We start from the raw sequence: 15,055 nt of genomic DNA, 5'->3' as shown, positions 1-15,055 counted from the left end.
GAGTGACTCAGGTTGTTAACCTCTTTTAGAGATGAACACTGCCGTTTTCAAAGGTTTTTCTTTCTTTTTTTTAGGAGCAAAGCTGTAGTCTACAACCATTTTATATTAATCAGTTAGCAATAAGCCTTGGAAAGCACATTTTGGCTTGGTTAAAACTGCAAGCAACTTCTATATCTCCACTACCTAACTCTGTTTTTTCATGTACTTGTATACATAGCTAATATTGAAAAATCACTGCTAACAAAGATTATACAAGCTTCAAGATGTTTTCATATGCTGGCTAGCCTGCTGTAGCTATTGTGAGAAATTCTTGAAAGTGGCAATTTCAGTCACCAGAACACAACAGTCCCGCCAAATTCACACTGCGGATTCAAAGTGCTTCACACATATTATTTCAGCAAATCTTTACAACAGCTCTGCAAGGTAACAATTATCTTCATGTTGCAGATCAAGGGTTAATGATAGGAGAAGGCAACATAATGGCATAGGTGATATTCATGCTGAGAACTTTCTCAGTAACATCTCTGATTTCAGCTGTTCCACTACACTAGAAAAATATGCACTAGCAATTGGAGATTACTCAGTATTGATATTGGGACGCAGGTGGCGCTGTGGGTTAAACCACAGAGCCTAGGACTTGCCAATCAGAAGGTCGGTGGTTCGAATCCCTGCGACGGGGTGAGCTCCCGTTGCTCGGTCCCTGCTCCTGCCAGCCTAGCAGTTCAAAAGCAAGTCAAAGTGCAAGTAGATAAATAGGTACCGCTCCGGCAGGAAGGTAAACGGCGTTTCCGTGTGCTGCTCTGGTTCACCAGAAGTGGCTTAGTCATGCTGGCCACATGACCCGGAAGCTGTACGCCGGCTCCCTTGGCCAATAAGCGAGATGAGCGCCACAACCCCAGAGTCGGTCACGACTGGACCTAATGGTCAGGGGTCCCTTTACCTTTACCTTTACAGTATTGATATTATCCAAGGTGAGGTGCTTGTAGGTATTCTTCCTACAGAATTCAATTTTAATTTTTGCTATAATGTGGTAATATATAGCTGCCAGGTTCATTAACACCCCAAATTGGATTAGCTTTGGTTAATGTTGCTTCGGGAGAAGGAAAGGCTTAAGGTGTATCCCCTACAATAATCTGGAGTCCCTGAGATGGTTGTATGGTGTCTTGTAAGCTGCCTTCCAGCAACTCTTGCAGCCAAGCTGGTACCATACATATTGCTCTGCTTTCCTTTGGACCACATCAGCAAGGTCAAGGGGGCAGGGCTTGTCGGGGACTTCCGGAGGCGGCGCGTTCAGCAATGGCGGTCCTCTTCAGCTGCTGAAGAGGGGCTCCGCGGAAAAGGGTCGTGCGCTGCGGCACAGCGACGACCCACCAAGAGAAACCACGGGTAGAGTGAGCCCGTGGCCGTGGGGTTCGGCGGGCACCAGGAGCGACCTCAGAAACGCAGAAGAGGCCCCGTAAGGGGTCTTGGAACGTGGAGGGGGTAGCGGTGCTGTGAATCCATCGCTCTTTCCGCGGAAGTGAAGCCGCGCGGCTGCTGCTGATCGGCGCTGACCTTTCTTCTTTGAACAATAGAACCGAAACAACTTACTCGTGAGTAAGAAACCTGAGGCTTTATATGAACTAAATCTGGCGAATTTTGGCTGAAAGCGGGAGACGCTAAAAAGGAAGTCAGTCTTCCGGCTCTGTTTAAAGTATCGAGCAAAGTCCCTTTAAAGCTGAAGCGCTGAAAGGAACTTAAAAGGAGTTGGAATTTACTCTGCAAATCCGGCTTTGATTGACTAAAAGTTAAAGAAAGGACATAACAGTTTTATAAGTGAGCTAAATTTATGATCCTCTTTCTTTTCCCCTGTGGATTACAAAGTTTTGAAACCCTGCTCTCGGTCTGACCGGATACAAGTAACATCGGACTGCGGTAACTGTAGACAAAGTCATAAGTTACATTGGGCTACTTTGTAAGTTGGAAAAAGGAACTGTTGCAAGCACCTTGGCAAAGAACTTTTATTCTCTGCAGTTTAAACTGGAGGTGAGGGGTTCCCCCCCTGCTTTGGATAATATCTTTTGTTTGTGGGAACTTAATGGTGGAAATTTCCTATCCTTCTCCCTAATTTTTAGGGAGCTCCCCCTGCTGGATTGTGGAATTATTAGTCTCTGAGAACTGCTACTGGTCTTGGAATTTTTCTGTTTGGATGTTTACCTTTTTTGGAATTACTTTTCCCATGGGATTTACAATTTGACCTTGACACTGGGACAGCTGTGGAATGAGTGGTACAGCAAAAACAAGGGCTGCAAAGAAAACAAAACAAACTGAACTTTTGCAATCAACTCTGCCTGTGCAGCTACGCAGATCATCTGTCCCAATCTTGACAGGTCTGCAGGAAGGACAATCTATACAGCCTACTCTTGGAGAGATGGCTGCTGGAGGGATAGACCCTGTCTCTAAAGAAATATTGGAGCAGTTGGCAGCACTGAATAAGAAAGCTGATGAACAAGCAGCTAGGTTTGATGAACAAGCTGCTAAATTTGACCAGGTAACAGCCTCAATTAATAAATTGACAGACCAAGTCACTAAAAATACACAGGCGATAGGTAACATTGAAAAGACTACAACAGAAAATCGAAAATTAGTTCAGGAAGTAAACACAAAAGCAGACGAAAATAAAAAGAGGATAGAGGAATTAAGTGGCGAAGTTAGACCACTGAGTAGACAGGTTACTGAACAACAAGTGTACCTGTCCCTTGCAGAACTGAAAAACAGGGAAAATAACCTCAGAATTAGAAACATCCCAGAATCAGAAAAAGAGGACCTGATTGGATTTTTGACAACAGAAGTATCCAAATTCTGGGGTCTGGCAGCAGAGAAAGACTTTAAAATTGTCACCGCTTTTAGACTAGGAAGAGTGGCCAAGAAGGATAAACCAAGAGATTGCCTGATCATTTTGAGATCTAGGCAAGAAAAAGAAAACATACTTGGCTTGCATTTTAAAAATTCATTGGTGATTCAGGGAAAAAAGGCAGAAATCTTTAGAGATATACCAAAACAGCTTTTGGATTTAAGAGCCACATATAAAGACCTAGCAAGCTTACTGAGAAACAACACAATCCTATACAGGTGGGAATTCCCTCAAGGACTATCTTTTACTTTGAAAGGGGTGAAGGTAAGAATCAGAACAGCAGAGGAGCAAGAAAAGTTCCTAAACGACCACGGGGAAGACCTTCGGAAAGGAATAGCAGGCGTCTGGCCACCTCCTTCGTTTGGATTGAATCCGGTTCCACCTCCAGACAAAAACGACAAAGGAGACATCCCAGCAGGCCAATAACTAGTCCGAGATGTCTCTACAGCTTCTCAGTTGGAACATTAATGGCGCAAATTCTCCCGAAAAAAGGGAAAAGATTTTTCATATTTTGAGAAAAGAACAATTAGACATTATTTGCCTTCAAGAAACACATGTGACTAGGCTCCATAGGAGAGTGTTAACCAACAAGAGACTAGGCCAAGAATTTATCTCATCAGATAAGGTTAAAAAAAGAGGAGTAGTGATTTATGCAAAGGAGACCCTAGTACCAAAATTGATTTTCAAAGATGAACAAGGAAGAATTCTGGCGATTGAAATTCAAGCACAAGGAGAGAAATTTTTGATTGTAGGAATCTATGCACCAAACGATGGGAAATCGGAATTTTATAAGAAGCTGCATGAGACAATGTTGGACTACATTGACTATACTAACATCATTTTGATGGGTGATATGAATGGAGTTGTCTCCACATACATGGATAAGTCACAAAATCAGAACTTGACCAAAGATGGCAGACTCCCAAAGACTTTCTTTGAACTTACAGACAATATGGATTTGATTGATATCTGGAGAACAAAGAACCCTCTAGGTAAAGAAGGAACATTCTTTTCTGAGGCCCATCTTTCGTGGACAAGAATCGACCAAATTTGGACATCTAGAGGACTGGCACCTAAGACAAAAAAAGTAGAGATCTGCCCTAAAACCTGCTCCGACCATAACGCCTTGAAAATAGACTTAAGACTTACACCAGCTGGATCCTTCAGATGGAGAATGAATGACTATTTGTTTAGAGATCAGGAGATTGTGAAGAAGGCCCAAAAAATGCTGAAAGATTATTTCGAAATAAACTTGAATACTTTGGTGGAAAAGAAAACAATCTGGGACGCAAGTAAAGCTGTTATGAGAGGGTTCCTGATACAGCAGAACTCTATCAAGAAAAAACTCTGGAATGGTAAAAAGGACAAGATTTTGGAGAAGATAAGAGACGGAGAGAAAAAGCTGAGATTAAACCCAAAATCAAAAGAAGTTTTAAGAGAAATAAAATTCCATCAAGCACAATATGCGAAATTGATAAATCAAGAAGTCGAATGGAAAATTAAACAGATGAAACAAAGATCATTCGAATCTGCAAATAAATGTGGGAAGCTGCTGGCATGGCAGCTGAAAAAGAGACAAAGATTGAACTTTGTTACCAATCTGGAGGTTGAAGGAGAATGTATTCAGAAACCAGAAGATATTAGAAAGTGTTTCCAGAGATATTTTAAAAAATTGTTTACTCAAGGACCCCAAGTTGAGACTGAGATAAATAATTTTCTAGGAAGCTATGGCCTGCAAAAACTAACACAAGACAAGCAAACAGCCCTGAATTACAAAATAACACAACAGGAGATTGAAAGTGCCATTCAGAACATGCAATTAGGCAAATCTCCAGGCCCAGATGGACTTACCTCCAAATACTATAAGACATTGAAGGAATATCTGGTCCAGCCACTAATGGAGGTATGTAACCAAATTATGGAAGGGAAGGGGGCACCCGAATCGTGGAAAGAGGCATTCATCACCTTGATCCCAAAATTGGAATCTGAAAAGACTCAACTTAGGAACTATCGCCCCATCTCACTCCTAAATGTGGATTACAAAATTTTTGCTGACATTTTGGCAAACAGATTGGAAAAAAAAGGGGGCAGGGCTTGTCATCTGGGGAACCCAAGACTTCCATACACACTGCCCAGGCTTGTTTCCCAGAGAGGTCACTTCAGTGCTGCTAACACAGCAAAAACAATGTGGGAGACAGCAGATGTGAATTACTGGTCTTTTCAGCCACAGCAGGTGCTGTGATTTTCCAGGGTTTAGCTTAACCTCCAGAGGTGTACTCCATTGTCTTGCGAGACTGATAGATGCTAACAACAATGTTTATTTAAGTTTTGTCGTGTCATAGATTCATTTCCCCCCCTTAGCATATTTTTTTGTAATTATTCCACTGTATTTAAATCATGCTACATTTGCACCGTCACCATTTTGTGATCATCTTGACATTTATAATGTCAACTCTGCAGGCTTGCATTAACCTCATTTTGCCATCAGTTTGATGTGCCATAGACCTGCACAGCAATAATTTAGCATTCATCATAGCATGTGCAGTAATGTCTCATTAGACTTGAACTAACAGAATTTTGTCTTCATAATCTGCCATCATAATAACCAGGTCTTCACAGATTTAATGTGACAATCTTTTGCTTCTCTTCCTAAAGCTGTGTAATCATTGTGATCCTTGGAGAGTTCAAATGAAGTCAATGTAATTAAAAGGTAGTTTTCTTTAAGTATCGGGACATGGGCTACTTATCAAAACAGAACCTTTTGAGCTATAGTTCCTTGGTTGCATGTATGAAGCTGCCTTGTGCCAAGTTAGACTATTGGTCCATTTGGCCAAGTAGCATCTAGTCCAGGATTGGGGAGCCTATTGGACTACAGATGTCATTTGACTGCAACTCCCATCATGCCTGAAATTGGCCATGCTGGCTGGGGCTGGTAAAGGTAAAGGTAAAGGTACCCCTGCCCGTACGGGCCAGTCTTGACAGACTCTAGGGTTGTGCGCCCATCTCACTCAAGAGGCCGGGGGCCAGCGCTGTCCGGAGACACTTCCGGGTCACGTGGCCAGCGTGACATCGCTGCTCTGGCGAGCCAGAGCCGCACACGGAAACGCCGTTTACCTTCCCGCTAGTAAGCGGTCCCTATTTATCTACTTGCACCCGGGAGTGCTTTCGAACTGCTAGGTTGGCAGACGCTGGGACTGAACAACGGGAGCGCACCCCGCTGCGGGGATTCGAACCGCCGACCTTTCGATCAGCAAGCCCTAGGCGCTGAGGCTTTTACCCACAGCGCCACCCGCGTCCCTGCTGGGGCTGGTGGAGTTCAGCAAATGAGGTCCCCCCACACCACACCACATCAGTCCTTCAAAGAATGACATGTCAGTTTACCCCTCCAAATTCCAACGCTATCATCATGCCTAAACCACTAAAAATGTTCCTTCTTCAGAAATATAGGTGATTTAATGTGCAACCACTAATGGGAAATCACACACAACTTTCTTCAATAATTCAAGGAGAAGGAAGGAAAGTGTTTCTCCTTTATTTCAGACAGGTTTCTAACTACAAAAAGTGTAACTAGATTTCTAAAAACACCAACACAAATAGCATGCTTATCGTATTTATTTCAACAGAGTTTCCATTCTCTCTGAATGCCATCATATAGATGCAGTATAGTATATTTCCTCACCATTATGTGTTGAAAACGTGGTTTCAAAGAAATACAGGAACTGTAGTGGCCCTATTTTCCTTTTTTAACTGAAGAAGCTAGTTGAGAGTATATTGGGAATGTTGTGAGAGGCTCTTGCGTAAAAGTCAAAAGGGTTTTTAGAAAGAGCAGCCTACACAGCTGAGAGCAAGCTCTGAGGCTGTTGCGTGTAAGAAGCGAATAGTGGGATAAGGACCATTCACTCACCTGCAAGTGAGAGCAGTGTGTGGAGTGTGGGAAACAAGCTATGATGATTCCTAATGGAACATTCAGCTTTTTGTCACTGGTCATTTCTCTAGCTGGATTTAACAAATATGATGGACAGGTTTTCTGTTGGTGATGACATAACTTTAAATGCCAAAATTGTCTGGATAAGAGGCTCGAAAAGTGTCTGGCGAAAAGACTAAAAAACAGAAAAAGCCAAACCTAACTGTTAAAAGATGTGATACTAAATATTAGGGTTGTGCAAAATTTGTCTCCATGCTGCATATACATACACACACATATATACAGTATATATACATATACTTGTGTGTGTGTTTGTGTGTGTGTGTGTCTGAGAGGCATGCACAAATGTTTCGGCACCCACCCACCCATGGAAATTAAACCATCTAAATTCAGCAATGAGAAGCATCCCAGATGTATCTGTCATTGAATTAAACTGCAGGCTTACCACAGCATTTGTATTAAACATCAAGCCCTTTAACTACTGGAAGTGTTTGGACACAAAGTCCAACTGGAGGATAAATGCAATACGGAGTAACTCTTTTGGAAGAGGCTAACTATAATTTGGGAAGTTTAAAGTGTAGGGAAACATTCTAATCATCTGAGTGGGATATATCTTTTTTTTAATCTTGTGAACTACCTTGAGAAGTTTTGATGAAGGGCAGTATATCAATCTAATAATTTATGAAAATTGAGATGAACCACCTCGTTCAGGAGTTCAGTATCTCAGTCATTATATCATCTCCAGTGGTAACATCTCCCAGTGGTTTTTCAGATCAAATGAGTTGGATTAGTGTAGGTTAAAAATGAAAATAAATGTAATAATACAACAGGCCATTAGAGTACAGTTCACTCACTTCTTTTGAAGAAGAATCTACCAGAGCTCCCCACCACCTGCATGGCTCAAAACTCACCATAATAATTTGCAGCAGTGAAGACTAGGGCCTTCTTAGCCTCCTTAGTACACCAGAACCAGCTTATGTCTGTGCAGCTTCTCCACCCCCCCATACACTTTTAAAATAAAAAGATTTACTCCATCATCCAAGTGAGAATACAAGTTCACTCAGAAATCAGTCCCATTGAATCCTGTGGGCCCTACAGGCATAGCCTGAAACAGTGCTTTATTGAGTAATTTACAGTGCAGTCCTGGGCATGACTATTATGAAGTCCATTGCAGTTCACTGGGGCTTACCAGGAGGTATTATCAGTCTGGAGCCTTAAAGTACACATTGACCTGTACATGTCTATAATACACTATAGAGCTATTAATTACACAGAAGATATAATATTTAATGTGTCCACTTATTACACTTATATCATTTTTATTTTTGCATGGGTCTTCCCGCAGCTTTCTACCCGAGCATGGACAACAATGAAACCTACTTTGTTTTAACAATGTAACAGTACTGCTGTGCTGAAAACTCTTTAATTTTCCAAAGATTTCTTTCCCTGCAAAAGAGGCTTTTATCCTTCCTATTTTCATTCTCAAGCAGCTTTCACATTTCTTTGGTGGTGTGTTGAGCTTACTTTATCATTGCAAGATGGCCATACGCGCGCTCTCTCTCTCTCTCTCTCTCTCTCTCTCTCTGTGTGTGTGTGTGTGTGTGTGTGTTGTTTTCATTAAATATTTCTCCAGCACTCTGCACTGGCCTCTGGCTGCCCATGCTTCCTGATCTGAGAAAGTTCCATAGGGGAGGCCCTCACAAAAAAATAATAATCCCTGAGCTTTAATTGAAGCAGGGGAAGCAGAGCAAGCTGGATGAGATGTCTACCAAGAGCATGAGAGAACAGACTTGCTGGTTTTATAAGGGAAGGTCTTCCCCTTCATGTAAAAATACATTCTTTCCACACATACATGTATATTTCAAAATAAAGACTTCACTTAAACAATAAACAGGTGCCAGATGCATAGCAGGCAGTCTCCTCGCCTTCTTGTGAGGAAAGCCCACCCAAATATTTCAGGTTCCCCCTCTCCTCACCCCACGCCCAGTCAGGAAATATGGGCTCTGAGGAAGGCTGCAGAGTGCAGGCCACTAGAAAGGGGATTTGTAGAATGAATGGGAACTCACAAACACTCCTCAGTAGATGATGGTGTGGCAAACTCATCACCCCTGTAAATCGGGGGGCGGGGACAACATTCACTGGAACAGACAGCAGGTATACTTACCTGCCTTTACTTTGTCTATAGTGGAGGAACAGCAAGACAGTTTGAAGTGGAGGGCCCTCTTCTGTATTGGATGACAGGACCAGTAGATTTACACAGATGCAAGTACATAAAACTGAATGGGAAATGTCTCTATAACACATCCTGAATAGCATTACACCAATTACATCTGTGGCCCATTGCATCCTACCTGATTCAAGCTTAAAGAAGAGTAAAAACTTGGCTTTAGATGGTTGATTTAGTTAAAAGACTCTGAAGGGTCTCTTGAGGGTTTGGAAATTGGTAAAGGAATATTATCTTGTGAGGATTCACAAGTGAGGTTGTATGTAATAAGCAATTTTTTTACTTAGACTCCTAGTTTTATCAACCTTTCTTGTTCTCAAATCCTCAAAGCATTGCTACTGTCAATTTCTTTTCTCTTGACACTGTGCTTCAAATTATTTTCAACATCAGTGCATGACTTTTGGACTCTGTGGGTTGCAAATTAATCCTTTATAGGCAGCTGAGGTACTCTATTCACTGATGGTTTGTCAGGAATTAATTTGGCTACCACTATGAAAAATGATAGGGATTCTAATCTAAAGGATAAAGGAGGGTGTTAAAAATCAGAATTTTATTAATGTTGTGCTTAGATACCCAGCCAAGCAATTATTTATTAATTTTAATTACATACAGATAGAAAGCCAAAATATGACAGCAACCACAACACAAAATCTGATCATTTTGAAGGGATTTGAAAGGAAAGCAATGACCTACTGTTAGTTACTATTTAACGGCTGCTTCTTCATTTCCTTCAGAGGTCATTTCTTCCTTGTTCACAGCATATAGAATTATGCATTATCTAAGCTTTGTTGCAGGGTGACTGGACAAAATCAATCTTATCAGTGTTTTCGTGGTATGTTACTCATGAAATCACCAGCTATCTAAGAAATGTAGTACAGTACTCACTAATTATCTCAAAAATGTAATGTCAAGGAGAAAATGCCCACGTAGGGGGATTTCCAAGGTTAGTTGCATTAAGAGTAGACACCCTGAAATCAATAGACTTCAGTTACTTAAATCATTGAGTCTCCTCTGAAGATAACTTAGTTGGACATTACTCATTGACTGCAAAAGTATACACATAGCCATTAATCTTTTGAGCAAGTTTCTCAATATAAAGTATATGGGAATATTAAGAGGTGTTTATTTGTGTGTGTTTTTAACTATGAAAACCAAAATACATATTTTGAATTTTGACCAAATTCTTTTTAAAAATGCAAAGCAATACCTTTGAATTTTGCCCTGATGTTTTCAGCAACACTCATAAGAGTAAAGCATATTGAACATAGGGATATAATAAGCTGTCCTATGGCTCTTGTTCAATATTGTCATTATTCACTGTGGCTTTTCATGATTTCAGACTTGAGGTTTTCCAAGTGCAACCTAAGGAAACCAGGGACTGAACCTAGAATCTTCTGCACACAAAGCATGCTCTCTACCACTGAAGATATTTTTTTTGGGGGGGGGGAGAAATAATGTGTACAGTGGTACCTCGGGTTAAGTACTTAATTCGTTCCAGAGGTCCGTTCTTAACCTGAAACTGTTCTTAACCTGAAGCACCACTTTAGTTAATGGGGCCTCCTGCTGCTGCTGCGCCGCCGGAGCACGATTTCTGTTCTTATCCTGAAGCAAAGTTCTTAACTTGAAGCACTATTTCTGGGTTAGCGGAGTCTGTAACCTGAAGAGTATGTAACCCGAGGTACCACTGTAACTTATAAGATGCTTATGTTTTACACATTTTAATTCCTTAGGGTGGAATTCAATGTCATGCTTTTCCAATTGTTTTATCAGCACATGGAATTCAGTTTGCCAGATGGAATGACCCCCCTCCTCAGCCTGTGTGCTGTTATGGGGGTTCTCCTAACCCCACTAAGTCCATTTGAGGGGGTTGGGGTGCACAGGGAAAGAGTGGAGGGAAAGCCCCATTATGCAAATGAAAGTTCTGGCACATAATGCACTGCTTTATTGTAAACCGTTGAATATGACCATTGTACTAGAATCAACTTTGGGGGAACTTACGCTTTGGAGTAAGGCATATATTACACAATGCTTTGTTTCTAACACACACACTGTTAGAGTTCTTTAAGTAACAGCAGCAAGGATCTCAAATTCCCATGCAAACATTAGTACCGGCAGGGGTGAAGCAAAGGAGGCTGGCAGGCCTCAGAGCCTAGGTGGGCTGCACTGGCATAGAACAAGGGCATAGAAATGTGCTACAAAATGCTTCTGCAGTCAAAAAGGCCAAAGGGTTATAATGGAAGAGGAGATGACTGGACCTCCCCGTCATTCGAGATCGCACTATTGACTCCACTATAGCCAATTACTGTCAGGCTCCACAGAGAAATAATTTATATGGGGTGAAAAATGTATGATGTGTGAAGTGTGGAGAAAAGGAGCCAATGAGGCTTGGCAGCTTTCCTGTTTTTTGTTTTTTATTCAAGCGACTAACAGGAAGCACACCTGCAATGGAGCTGTGTCAAGCCAGCAAATGATTATTTCTGGGGTTTGCTGAAGGTGAATCGAGATAATGTCTGAGGTGAATAATGCTTTTTTACCACAGTAAAGTAAATCTAACAGGTACCACGTATTTGGAATTCCAGCGGAGCTACACATATTGTCTTGAATGTGGTGTTATTTGCATTCACCACACATTTAACGCTTATGCTTTGTTCCATACGTTTGCCTCTTAACAAGTGGGTAAATAAATTTCCCAGAAAGTATAGTGGCCCTGGATACTCAAAGGAGCGACAGATTACTATGACTCAGAGCTAGGAATGGAGGAGAAATTTGATTCTGTATGCATTTATAGCTGAATCTATCAACTTTGCACTTCCTGAACAAGATGAGGAGCAAAGCACAGCTATCCTTCAAAATTCATACATATCCAAATTTTGCGATGCAGTACTACAACCAAACAATGTTCATATATACATATGAATATTCATATATTAGGAGGAAATGTGCATAAGAATGAAGATATTTTCACTAACATCCAAAAATGCATTGTGCAGTATTAGGGGAAATTGTTTGCAGAAATGTGTACATTAGTGATGTCTTCTTGAGGAGAACTGGGTTTCTTGAATCAGATTTGAGAGCCATTCAGTACAAATCATCACCTGTGTACATTTTGTTCATTACTACATTCATAGAATTGGAGTGGTTTACTGGGAGGGTAGGAGGGCAAGCCAGTGGGGAGACCAGTGCTGTGTAGACCCACTGGCAGAGCCAGTGGGTCCAGTACTCCAATTCTCCTGTTGCATCCACACAGTGTGAGCCTCCCCATTGCTTCTCCCTATTGGTAAGCTTCAGCTATGATGATGCCAGAAGGCCAGGGGCATAACCTTGCCCCTCCCTGCCAGCTGGACTGGCAGTATTCCTATTCTGAAAGAAAATGAGTTAAACTGAGACATAGTAAACACATATTGTGACAAATATTACTTGTCATGTTCAATATGCATGAGTTTACTGAAGACAGGTTTTTTTAAAAGTGTTATACCCCCATAGATTGGCTTGTTTGTTTTTCAGGTTGTTATTTTGGTATAGCATTTCTCAGGTTAGAAGAGTTAGGAGTTTTTTTTCTGAAAATATTTCCCGAGTGGTGAGGTTAGATTCAATAAATATTGAGTCTCTGGCATTCTTATGATTGCTGAATGTGAATATAGCTGTGGGGAATTGTGGTGCAGTTGAAAAACCCCACCCCCCAAGTTGAAAATAAATTAAGAAACGTAAAATAAATGCATAAAGTAAAATTCAGATTAACCCAACTAGGTGCTGATAATGTGTTTGGAAAATTTCCTCAGTCTGCAAAGGCTTCTCATCTTCATGATGATGATCACAATCTGATCCGCCAGGCATTTACAAGAGAAGCAGCACTGTGTGCACCGTAGAGTTGTTTTGAATGTTATCCGGAAAGCTGCTCCACATCACTTAAATCCATTATACATGCCATTGTGAAAACAGAGCCTTATATGTAGAGTTCATCAGCTGGCCTATTATGGGAAGCCAACTTGTTTTGAGGAAAGCGTGCTTTATTGCTTCTGCGCAGGTCCTGGAATTTGAAACATCTCAGGGCCTCAACAGAACCCTGGCATCAGTTACTCTGTCAGCTTAGTGGAAGTTAGAATCATGTTATTCCCCGGTACAGAATCCAGTTCTGAGAAGCAGCTGACTGTACACTGAAATTAACAAGGGAATATTAAGGAGATGAGAGGATTTTTTGTGTGAAATGCTGCGGCTTGTTGAGTCGCAGCCATCATAATTTTGGTTTATTTTTGTTGGCTTTTAAAAAGGACATTGGAACAGTGACACTGGATTGTAGTACTTTGGGAAACTCTGTTGGTGTTTGCCTTGGACCTTCTTTTATGCTTACATGCTGTGGTATGAGGAAGAGGAAGAATGTAAGTACAAAATGTCTGAAATACTTTTACCATTGCATTTCAATCTGTGGCATAATTCTGCTGAGGTCTGTAGGAAAGCCCTTTAATAGGATGCGTTCTTGGGGGGGGGGACTCACCCCAATGATGCAAAGGTCGACTACAGAACAGTGAGAAGGGGTGCCTGTATTTCAGGGTTGCTTAAACAATTACACTTAAATAGAAATTCACAGAAATAAAAAGCTATTGCGTGAGAACACAAGGGGCATTTCGAAGATTCAGTATTTACTAAAGGTTTCTGGTTGGGGAGGGGAGGGGAGGGAAGTGACTGGGATAAAAATAGATTTTTCATTATTGTTTTTAATAGTCTGGCAAAAGTTCAAAAGACTATCAGCTGCTTTGAATTATAATGGCATATGCTGTTTCACTGCCCTGATTGATGTACATGAAATTGGATCTTGTTCATTATTTTGTTGTAAAGTAGTTGAACAGTCACTGCACCTTTCCCCATATCACCCAACAAGAAAAGAGCCCTAAGGTTGCTCTGGTGTTTTTACGTCCTTCCTCACACTCTGTGCTACAACTTTTTCATATTTTCTTGCAAAAAAAGAAAAAGAAAGAAAGAAAGAAAGAACCTAGATAAGATTGATAGTTCTGTTTTAAAGATTGTGGAAGGATAACCATTTTTATTTCATACTTGGCCTCAGTATATTATCCACATACAGGTATAGAAATCTTTGCCTGAATGCTCTAAGGTTGGTATTTTTATCCTTCTCTGTCTTTTTAAAAAGCAGACATGCACAATTCATAAACTACCAATGCAAGGTTACACTACCAGCCATATCTTTCCACATGGAAGGTAGCTAACAACTCACATGCTTATGTAGCTGTAGGTAGAATGTAAAAATAGGAGGTGTGGCAGCAATAATCTCTTTAGCTGCTTCTAATTTATCTCCAAAATTTGTTGCAAAGTGAAAGTGTATGAATGAGTCCTGCCATAATGTATGGCCCGCGTATTGGAACTAAACAAAACAAATAGTTTATTTGAAGAGATGAGAGGGCATGATGTTGCTATTGATTGGAAAAGTTTGCATTTTTGCCACTTGTCCAGTGAGACTGACAAATGCTGGGTCAAGTCAAACCACATCTATTTAATGTGGCTTTGGTGGTGATGTTGGCAATTTAGCTTCGGTGGAAGAAACTTCCTTTTAGAATAAATGTTGCATGTCTTGCATTGCTGGGAGACTTCCAGGACAGCCTGAAAAGGGAGATAGGGCACTCTGTTTGGGGGAAAGGTCACTTGCTGGTGGGATAGCTGGTGGGGAGATCGCTGGAAAGCCTGTCTTTTTGATAGGAGCACTAGAACTCCCGCTCTCATAGTATGGTTTTAGGCAGCTTGTTGAAGAGTTCTGTTTCAATGGCCTTTACCTCTTTTGTCATTGGCGTCTGCCTGCTTTGGCTCTGTTTAATGTCACTATATTTTTAACTGTGACTCTCCCAGCTTTGTTTTTAAGGCTGTTGACTTTTTTTATTTATCCTGTCACTATTTTCCATTGGTATATCATCTTGTTTTATTGTAAACCAATTTCTGTGGCTCAGTGGAAGAATAATTTATATGTTTTTGTTGTTTTTAAGTTTGGAGAGGACATTTCTTTATTCAA

The 15,055-nt window shown here is 41.0% G+C and overlaps 1 protein-coding gene across 21 annotated transcripts in view; it reads left to right on the top strand.

Annotated features, from left to right (window-relative positions):
* Nucleotides 1–15,055, top strand: part of DMD (dystrophin) — a 1,010,042-nt gene that overhangs the window by 139,420 nt on the left and 855,567 nt on the right. For 2 of the 21 annotated variants that reach the window (XM_083498287.1, XM_083498280.1), the window contains exon 1: nucleotides 12,871–13,418. The exons of 16 other annotated variants lie outside the window; for them this stretch is intronic. In XM_083498287.1, the coding sequence (XP_083354413.1) occupies nucleotides 13,391–13,418 (28 nt within the window). In that variant the 5' untranslated portion in view covers nucleotides 12,871–13,390. Of the gene's footprint in view, nucleotides 1–12,870; nucleotides 13,419–15,055 lie in introns of those variants that run through there. 3 more of the 21 variants (XM_083498283.1, XM_083498302.1, XM_083498290.1) reach the window with 2 other exon arrangements.

Source organism: Podarcis liolepis (assembly GCF_965112155.1).
Source record: "Podarcis liolepis genome assembly, chromosome: 4".
Taxonomy (NCBI): Eukaryota; Metazoa; Chordata; class Lepidosauria; order Squamata; family Lacertidae; genus Podarcis; species Podarcis liolepis.
The sequence above is the reverse complement of the archived record's forward strand: the minus strand, read 5'-3'. Positions and strand labels throughout refer to the sequence as shown.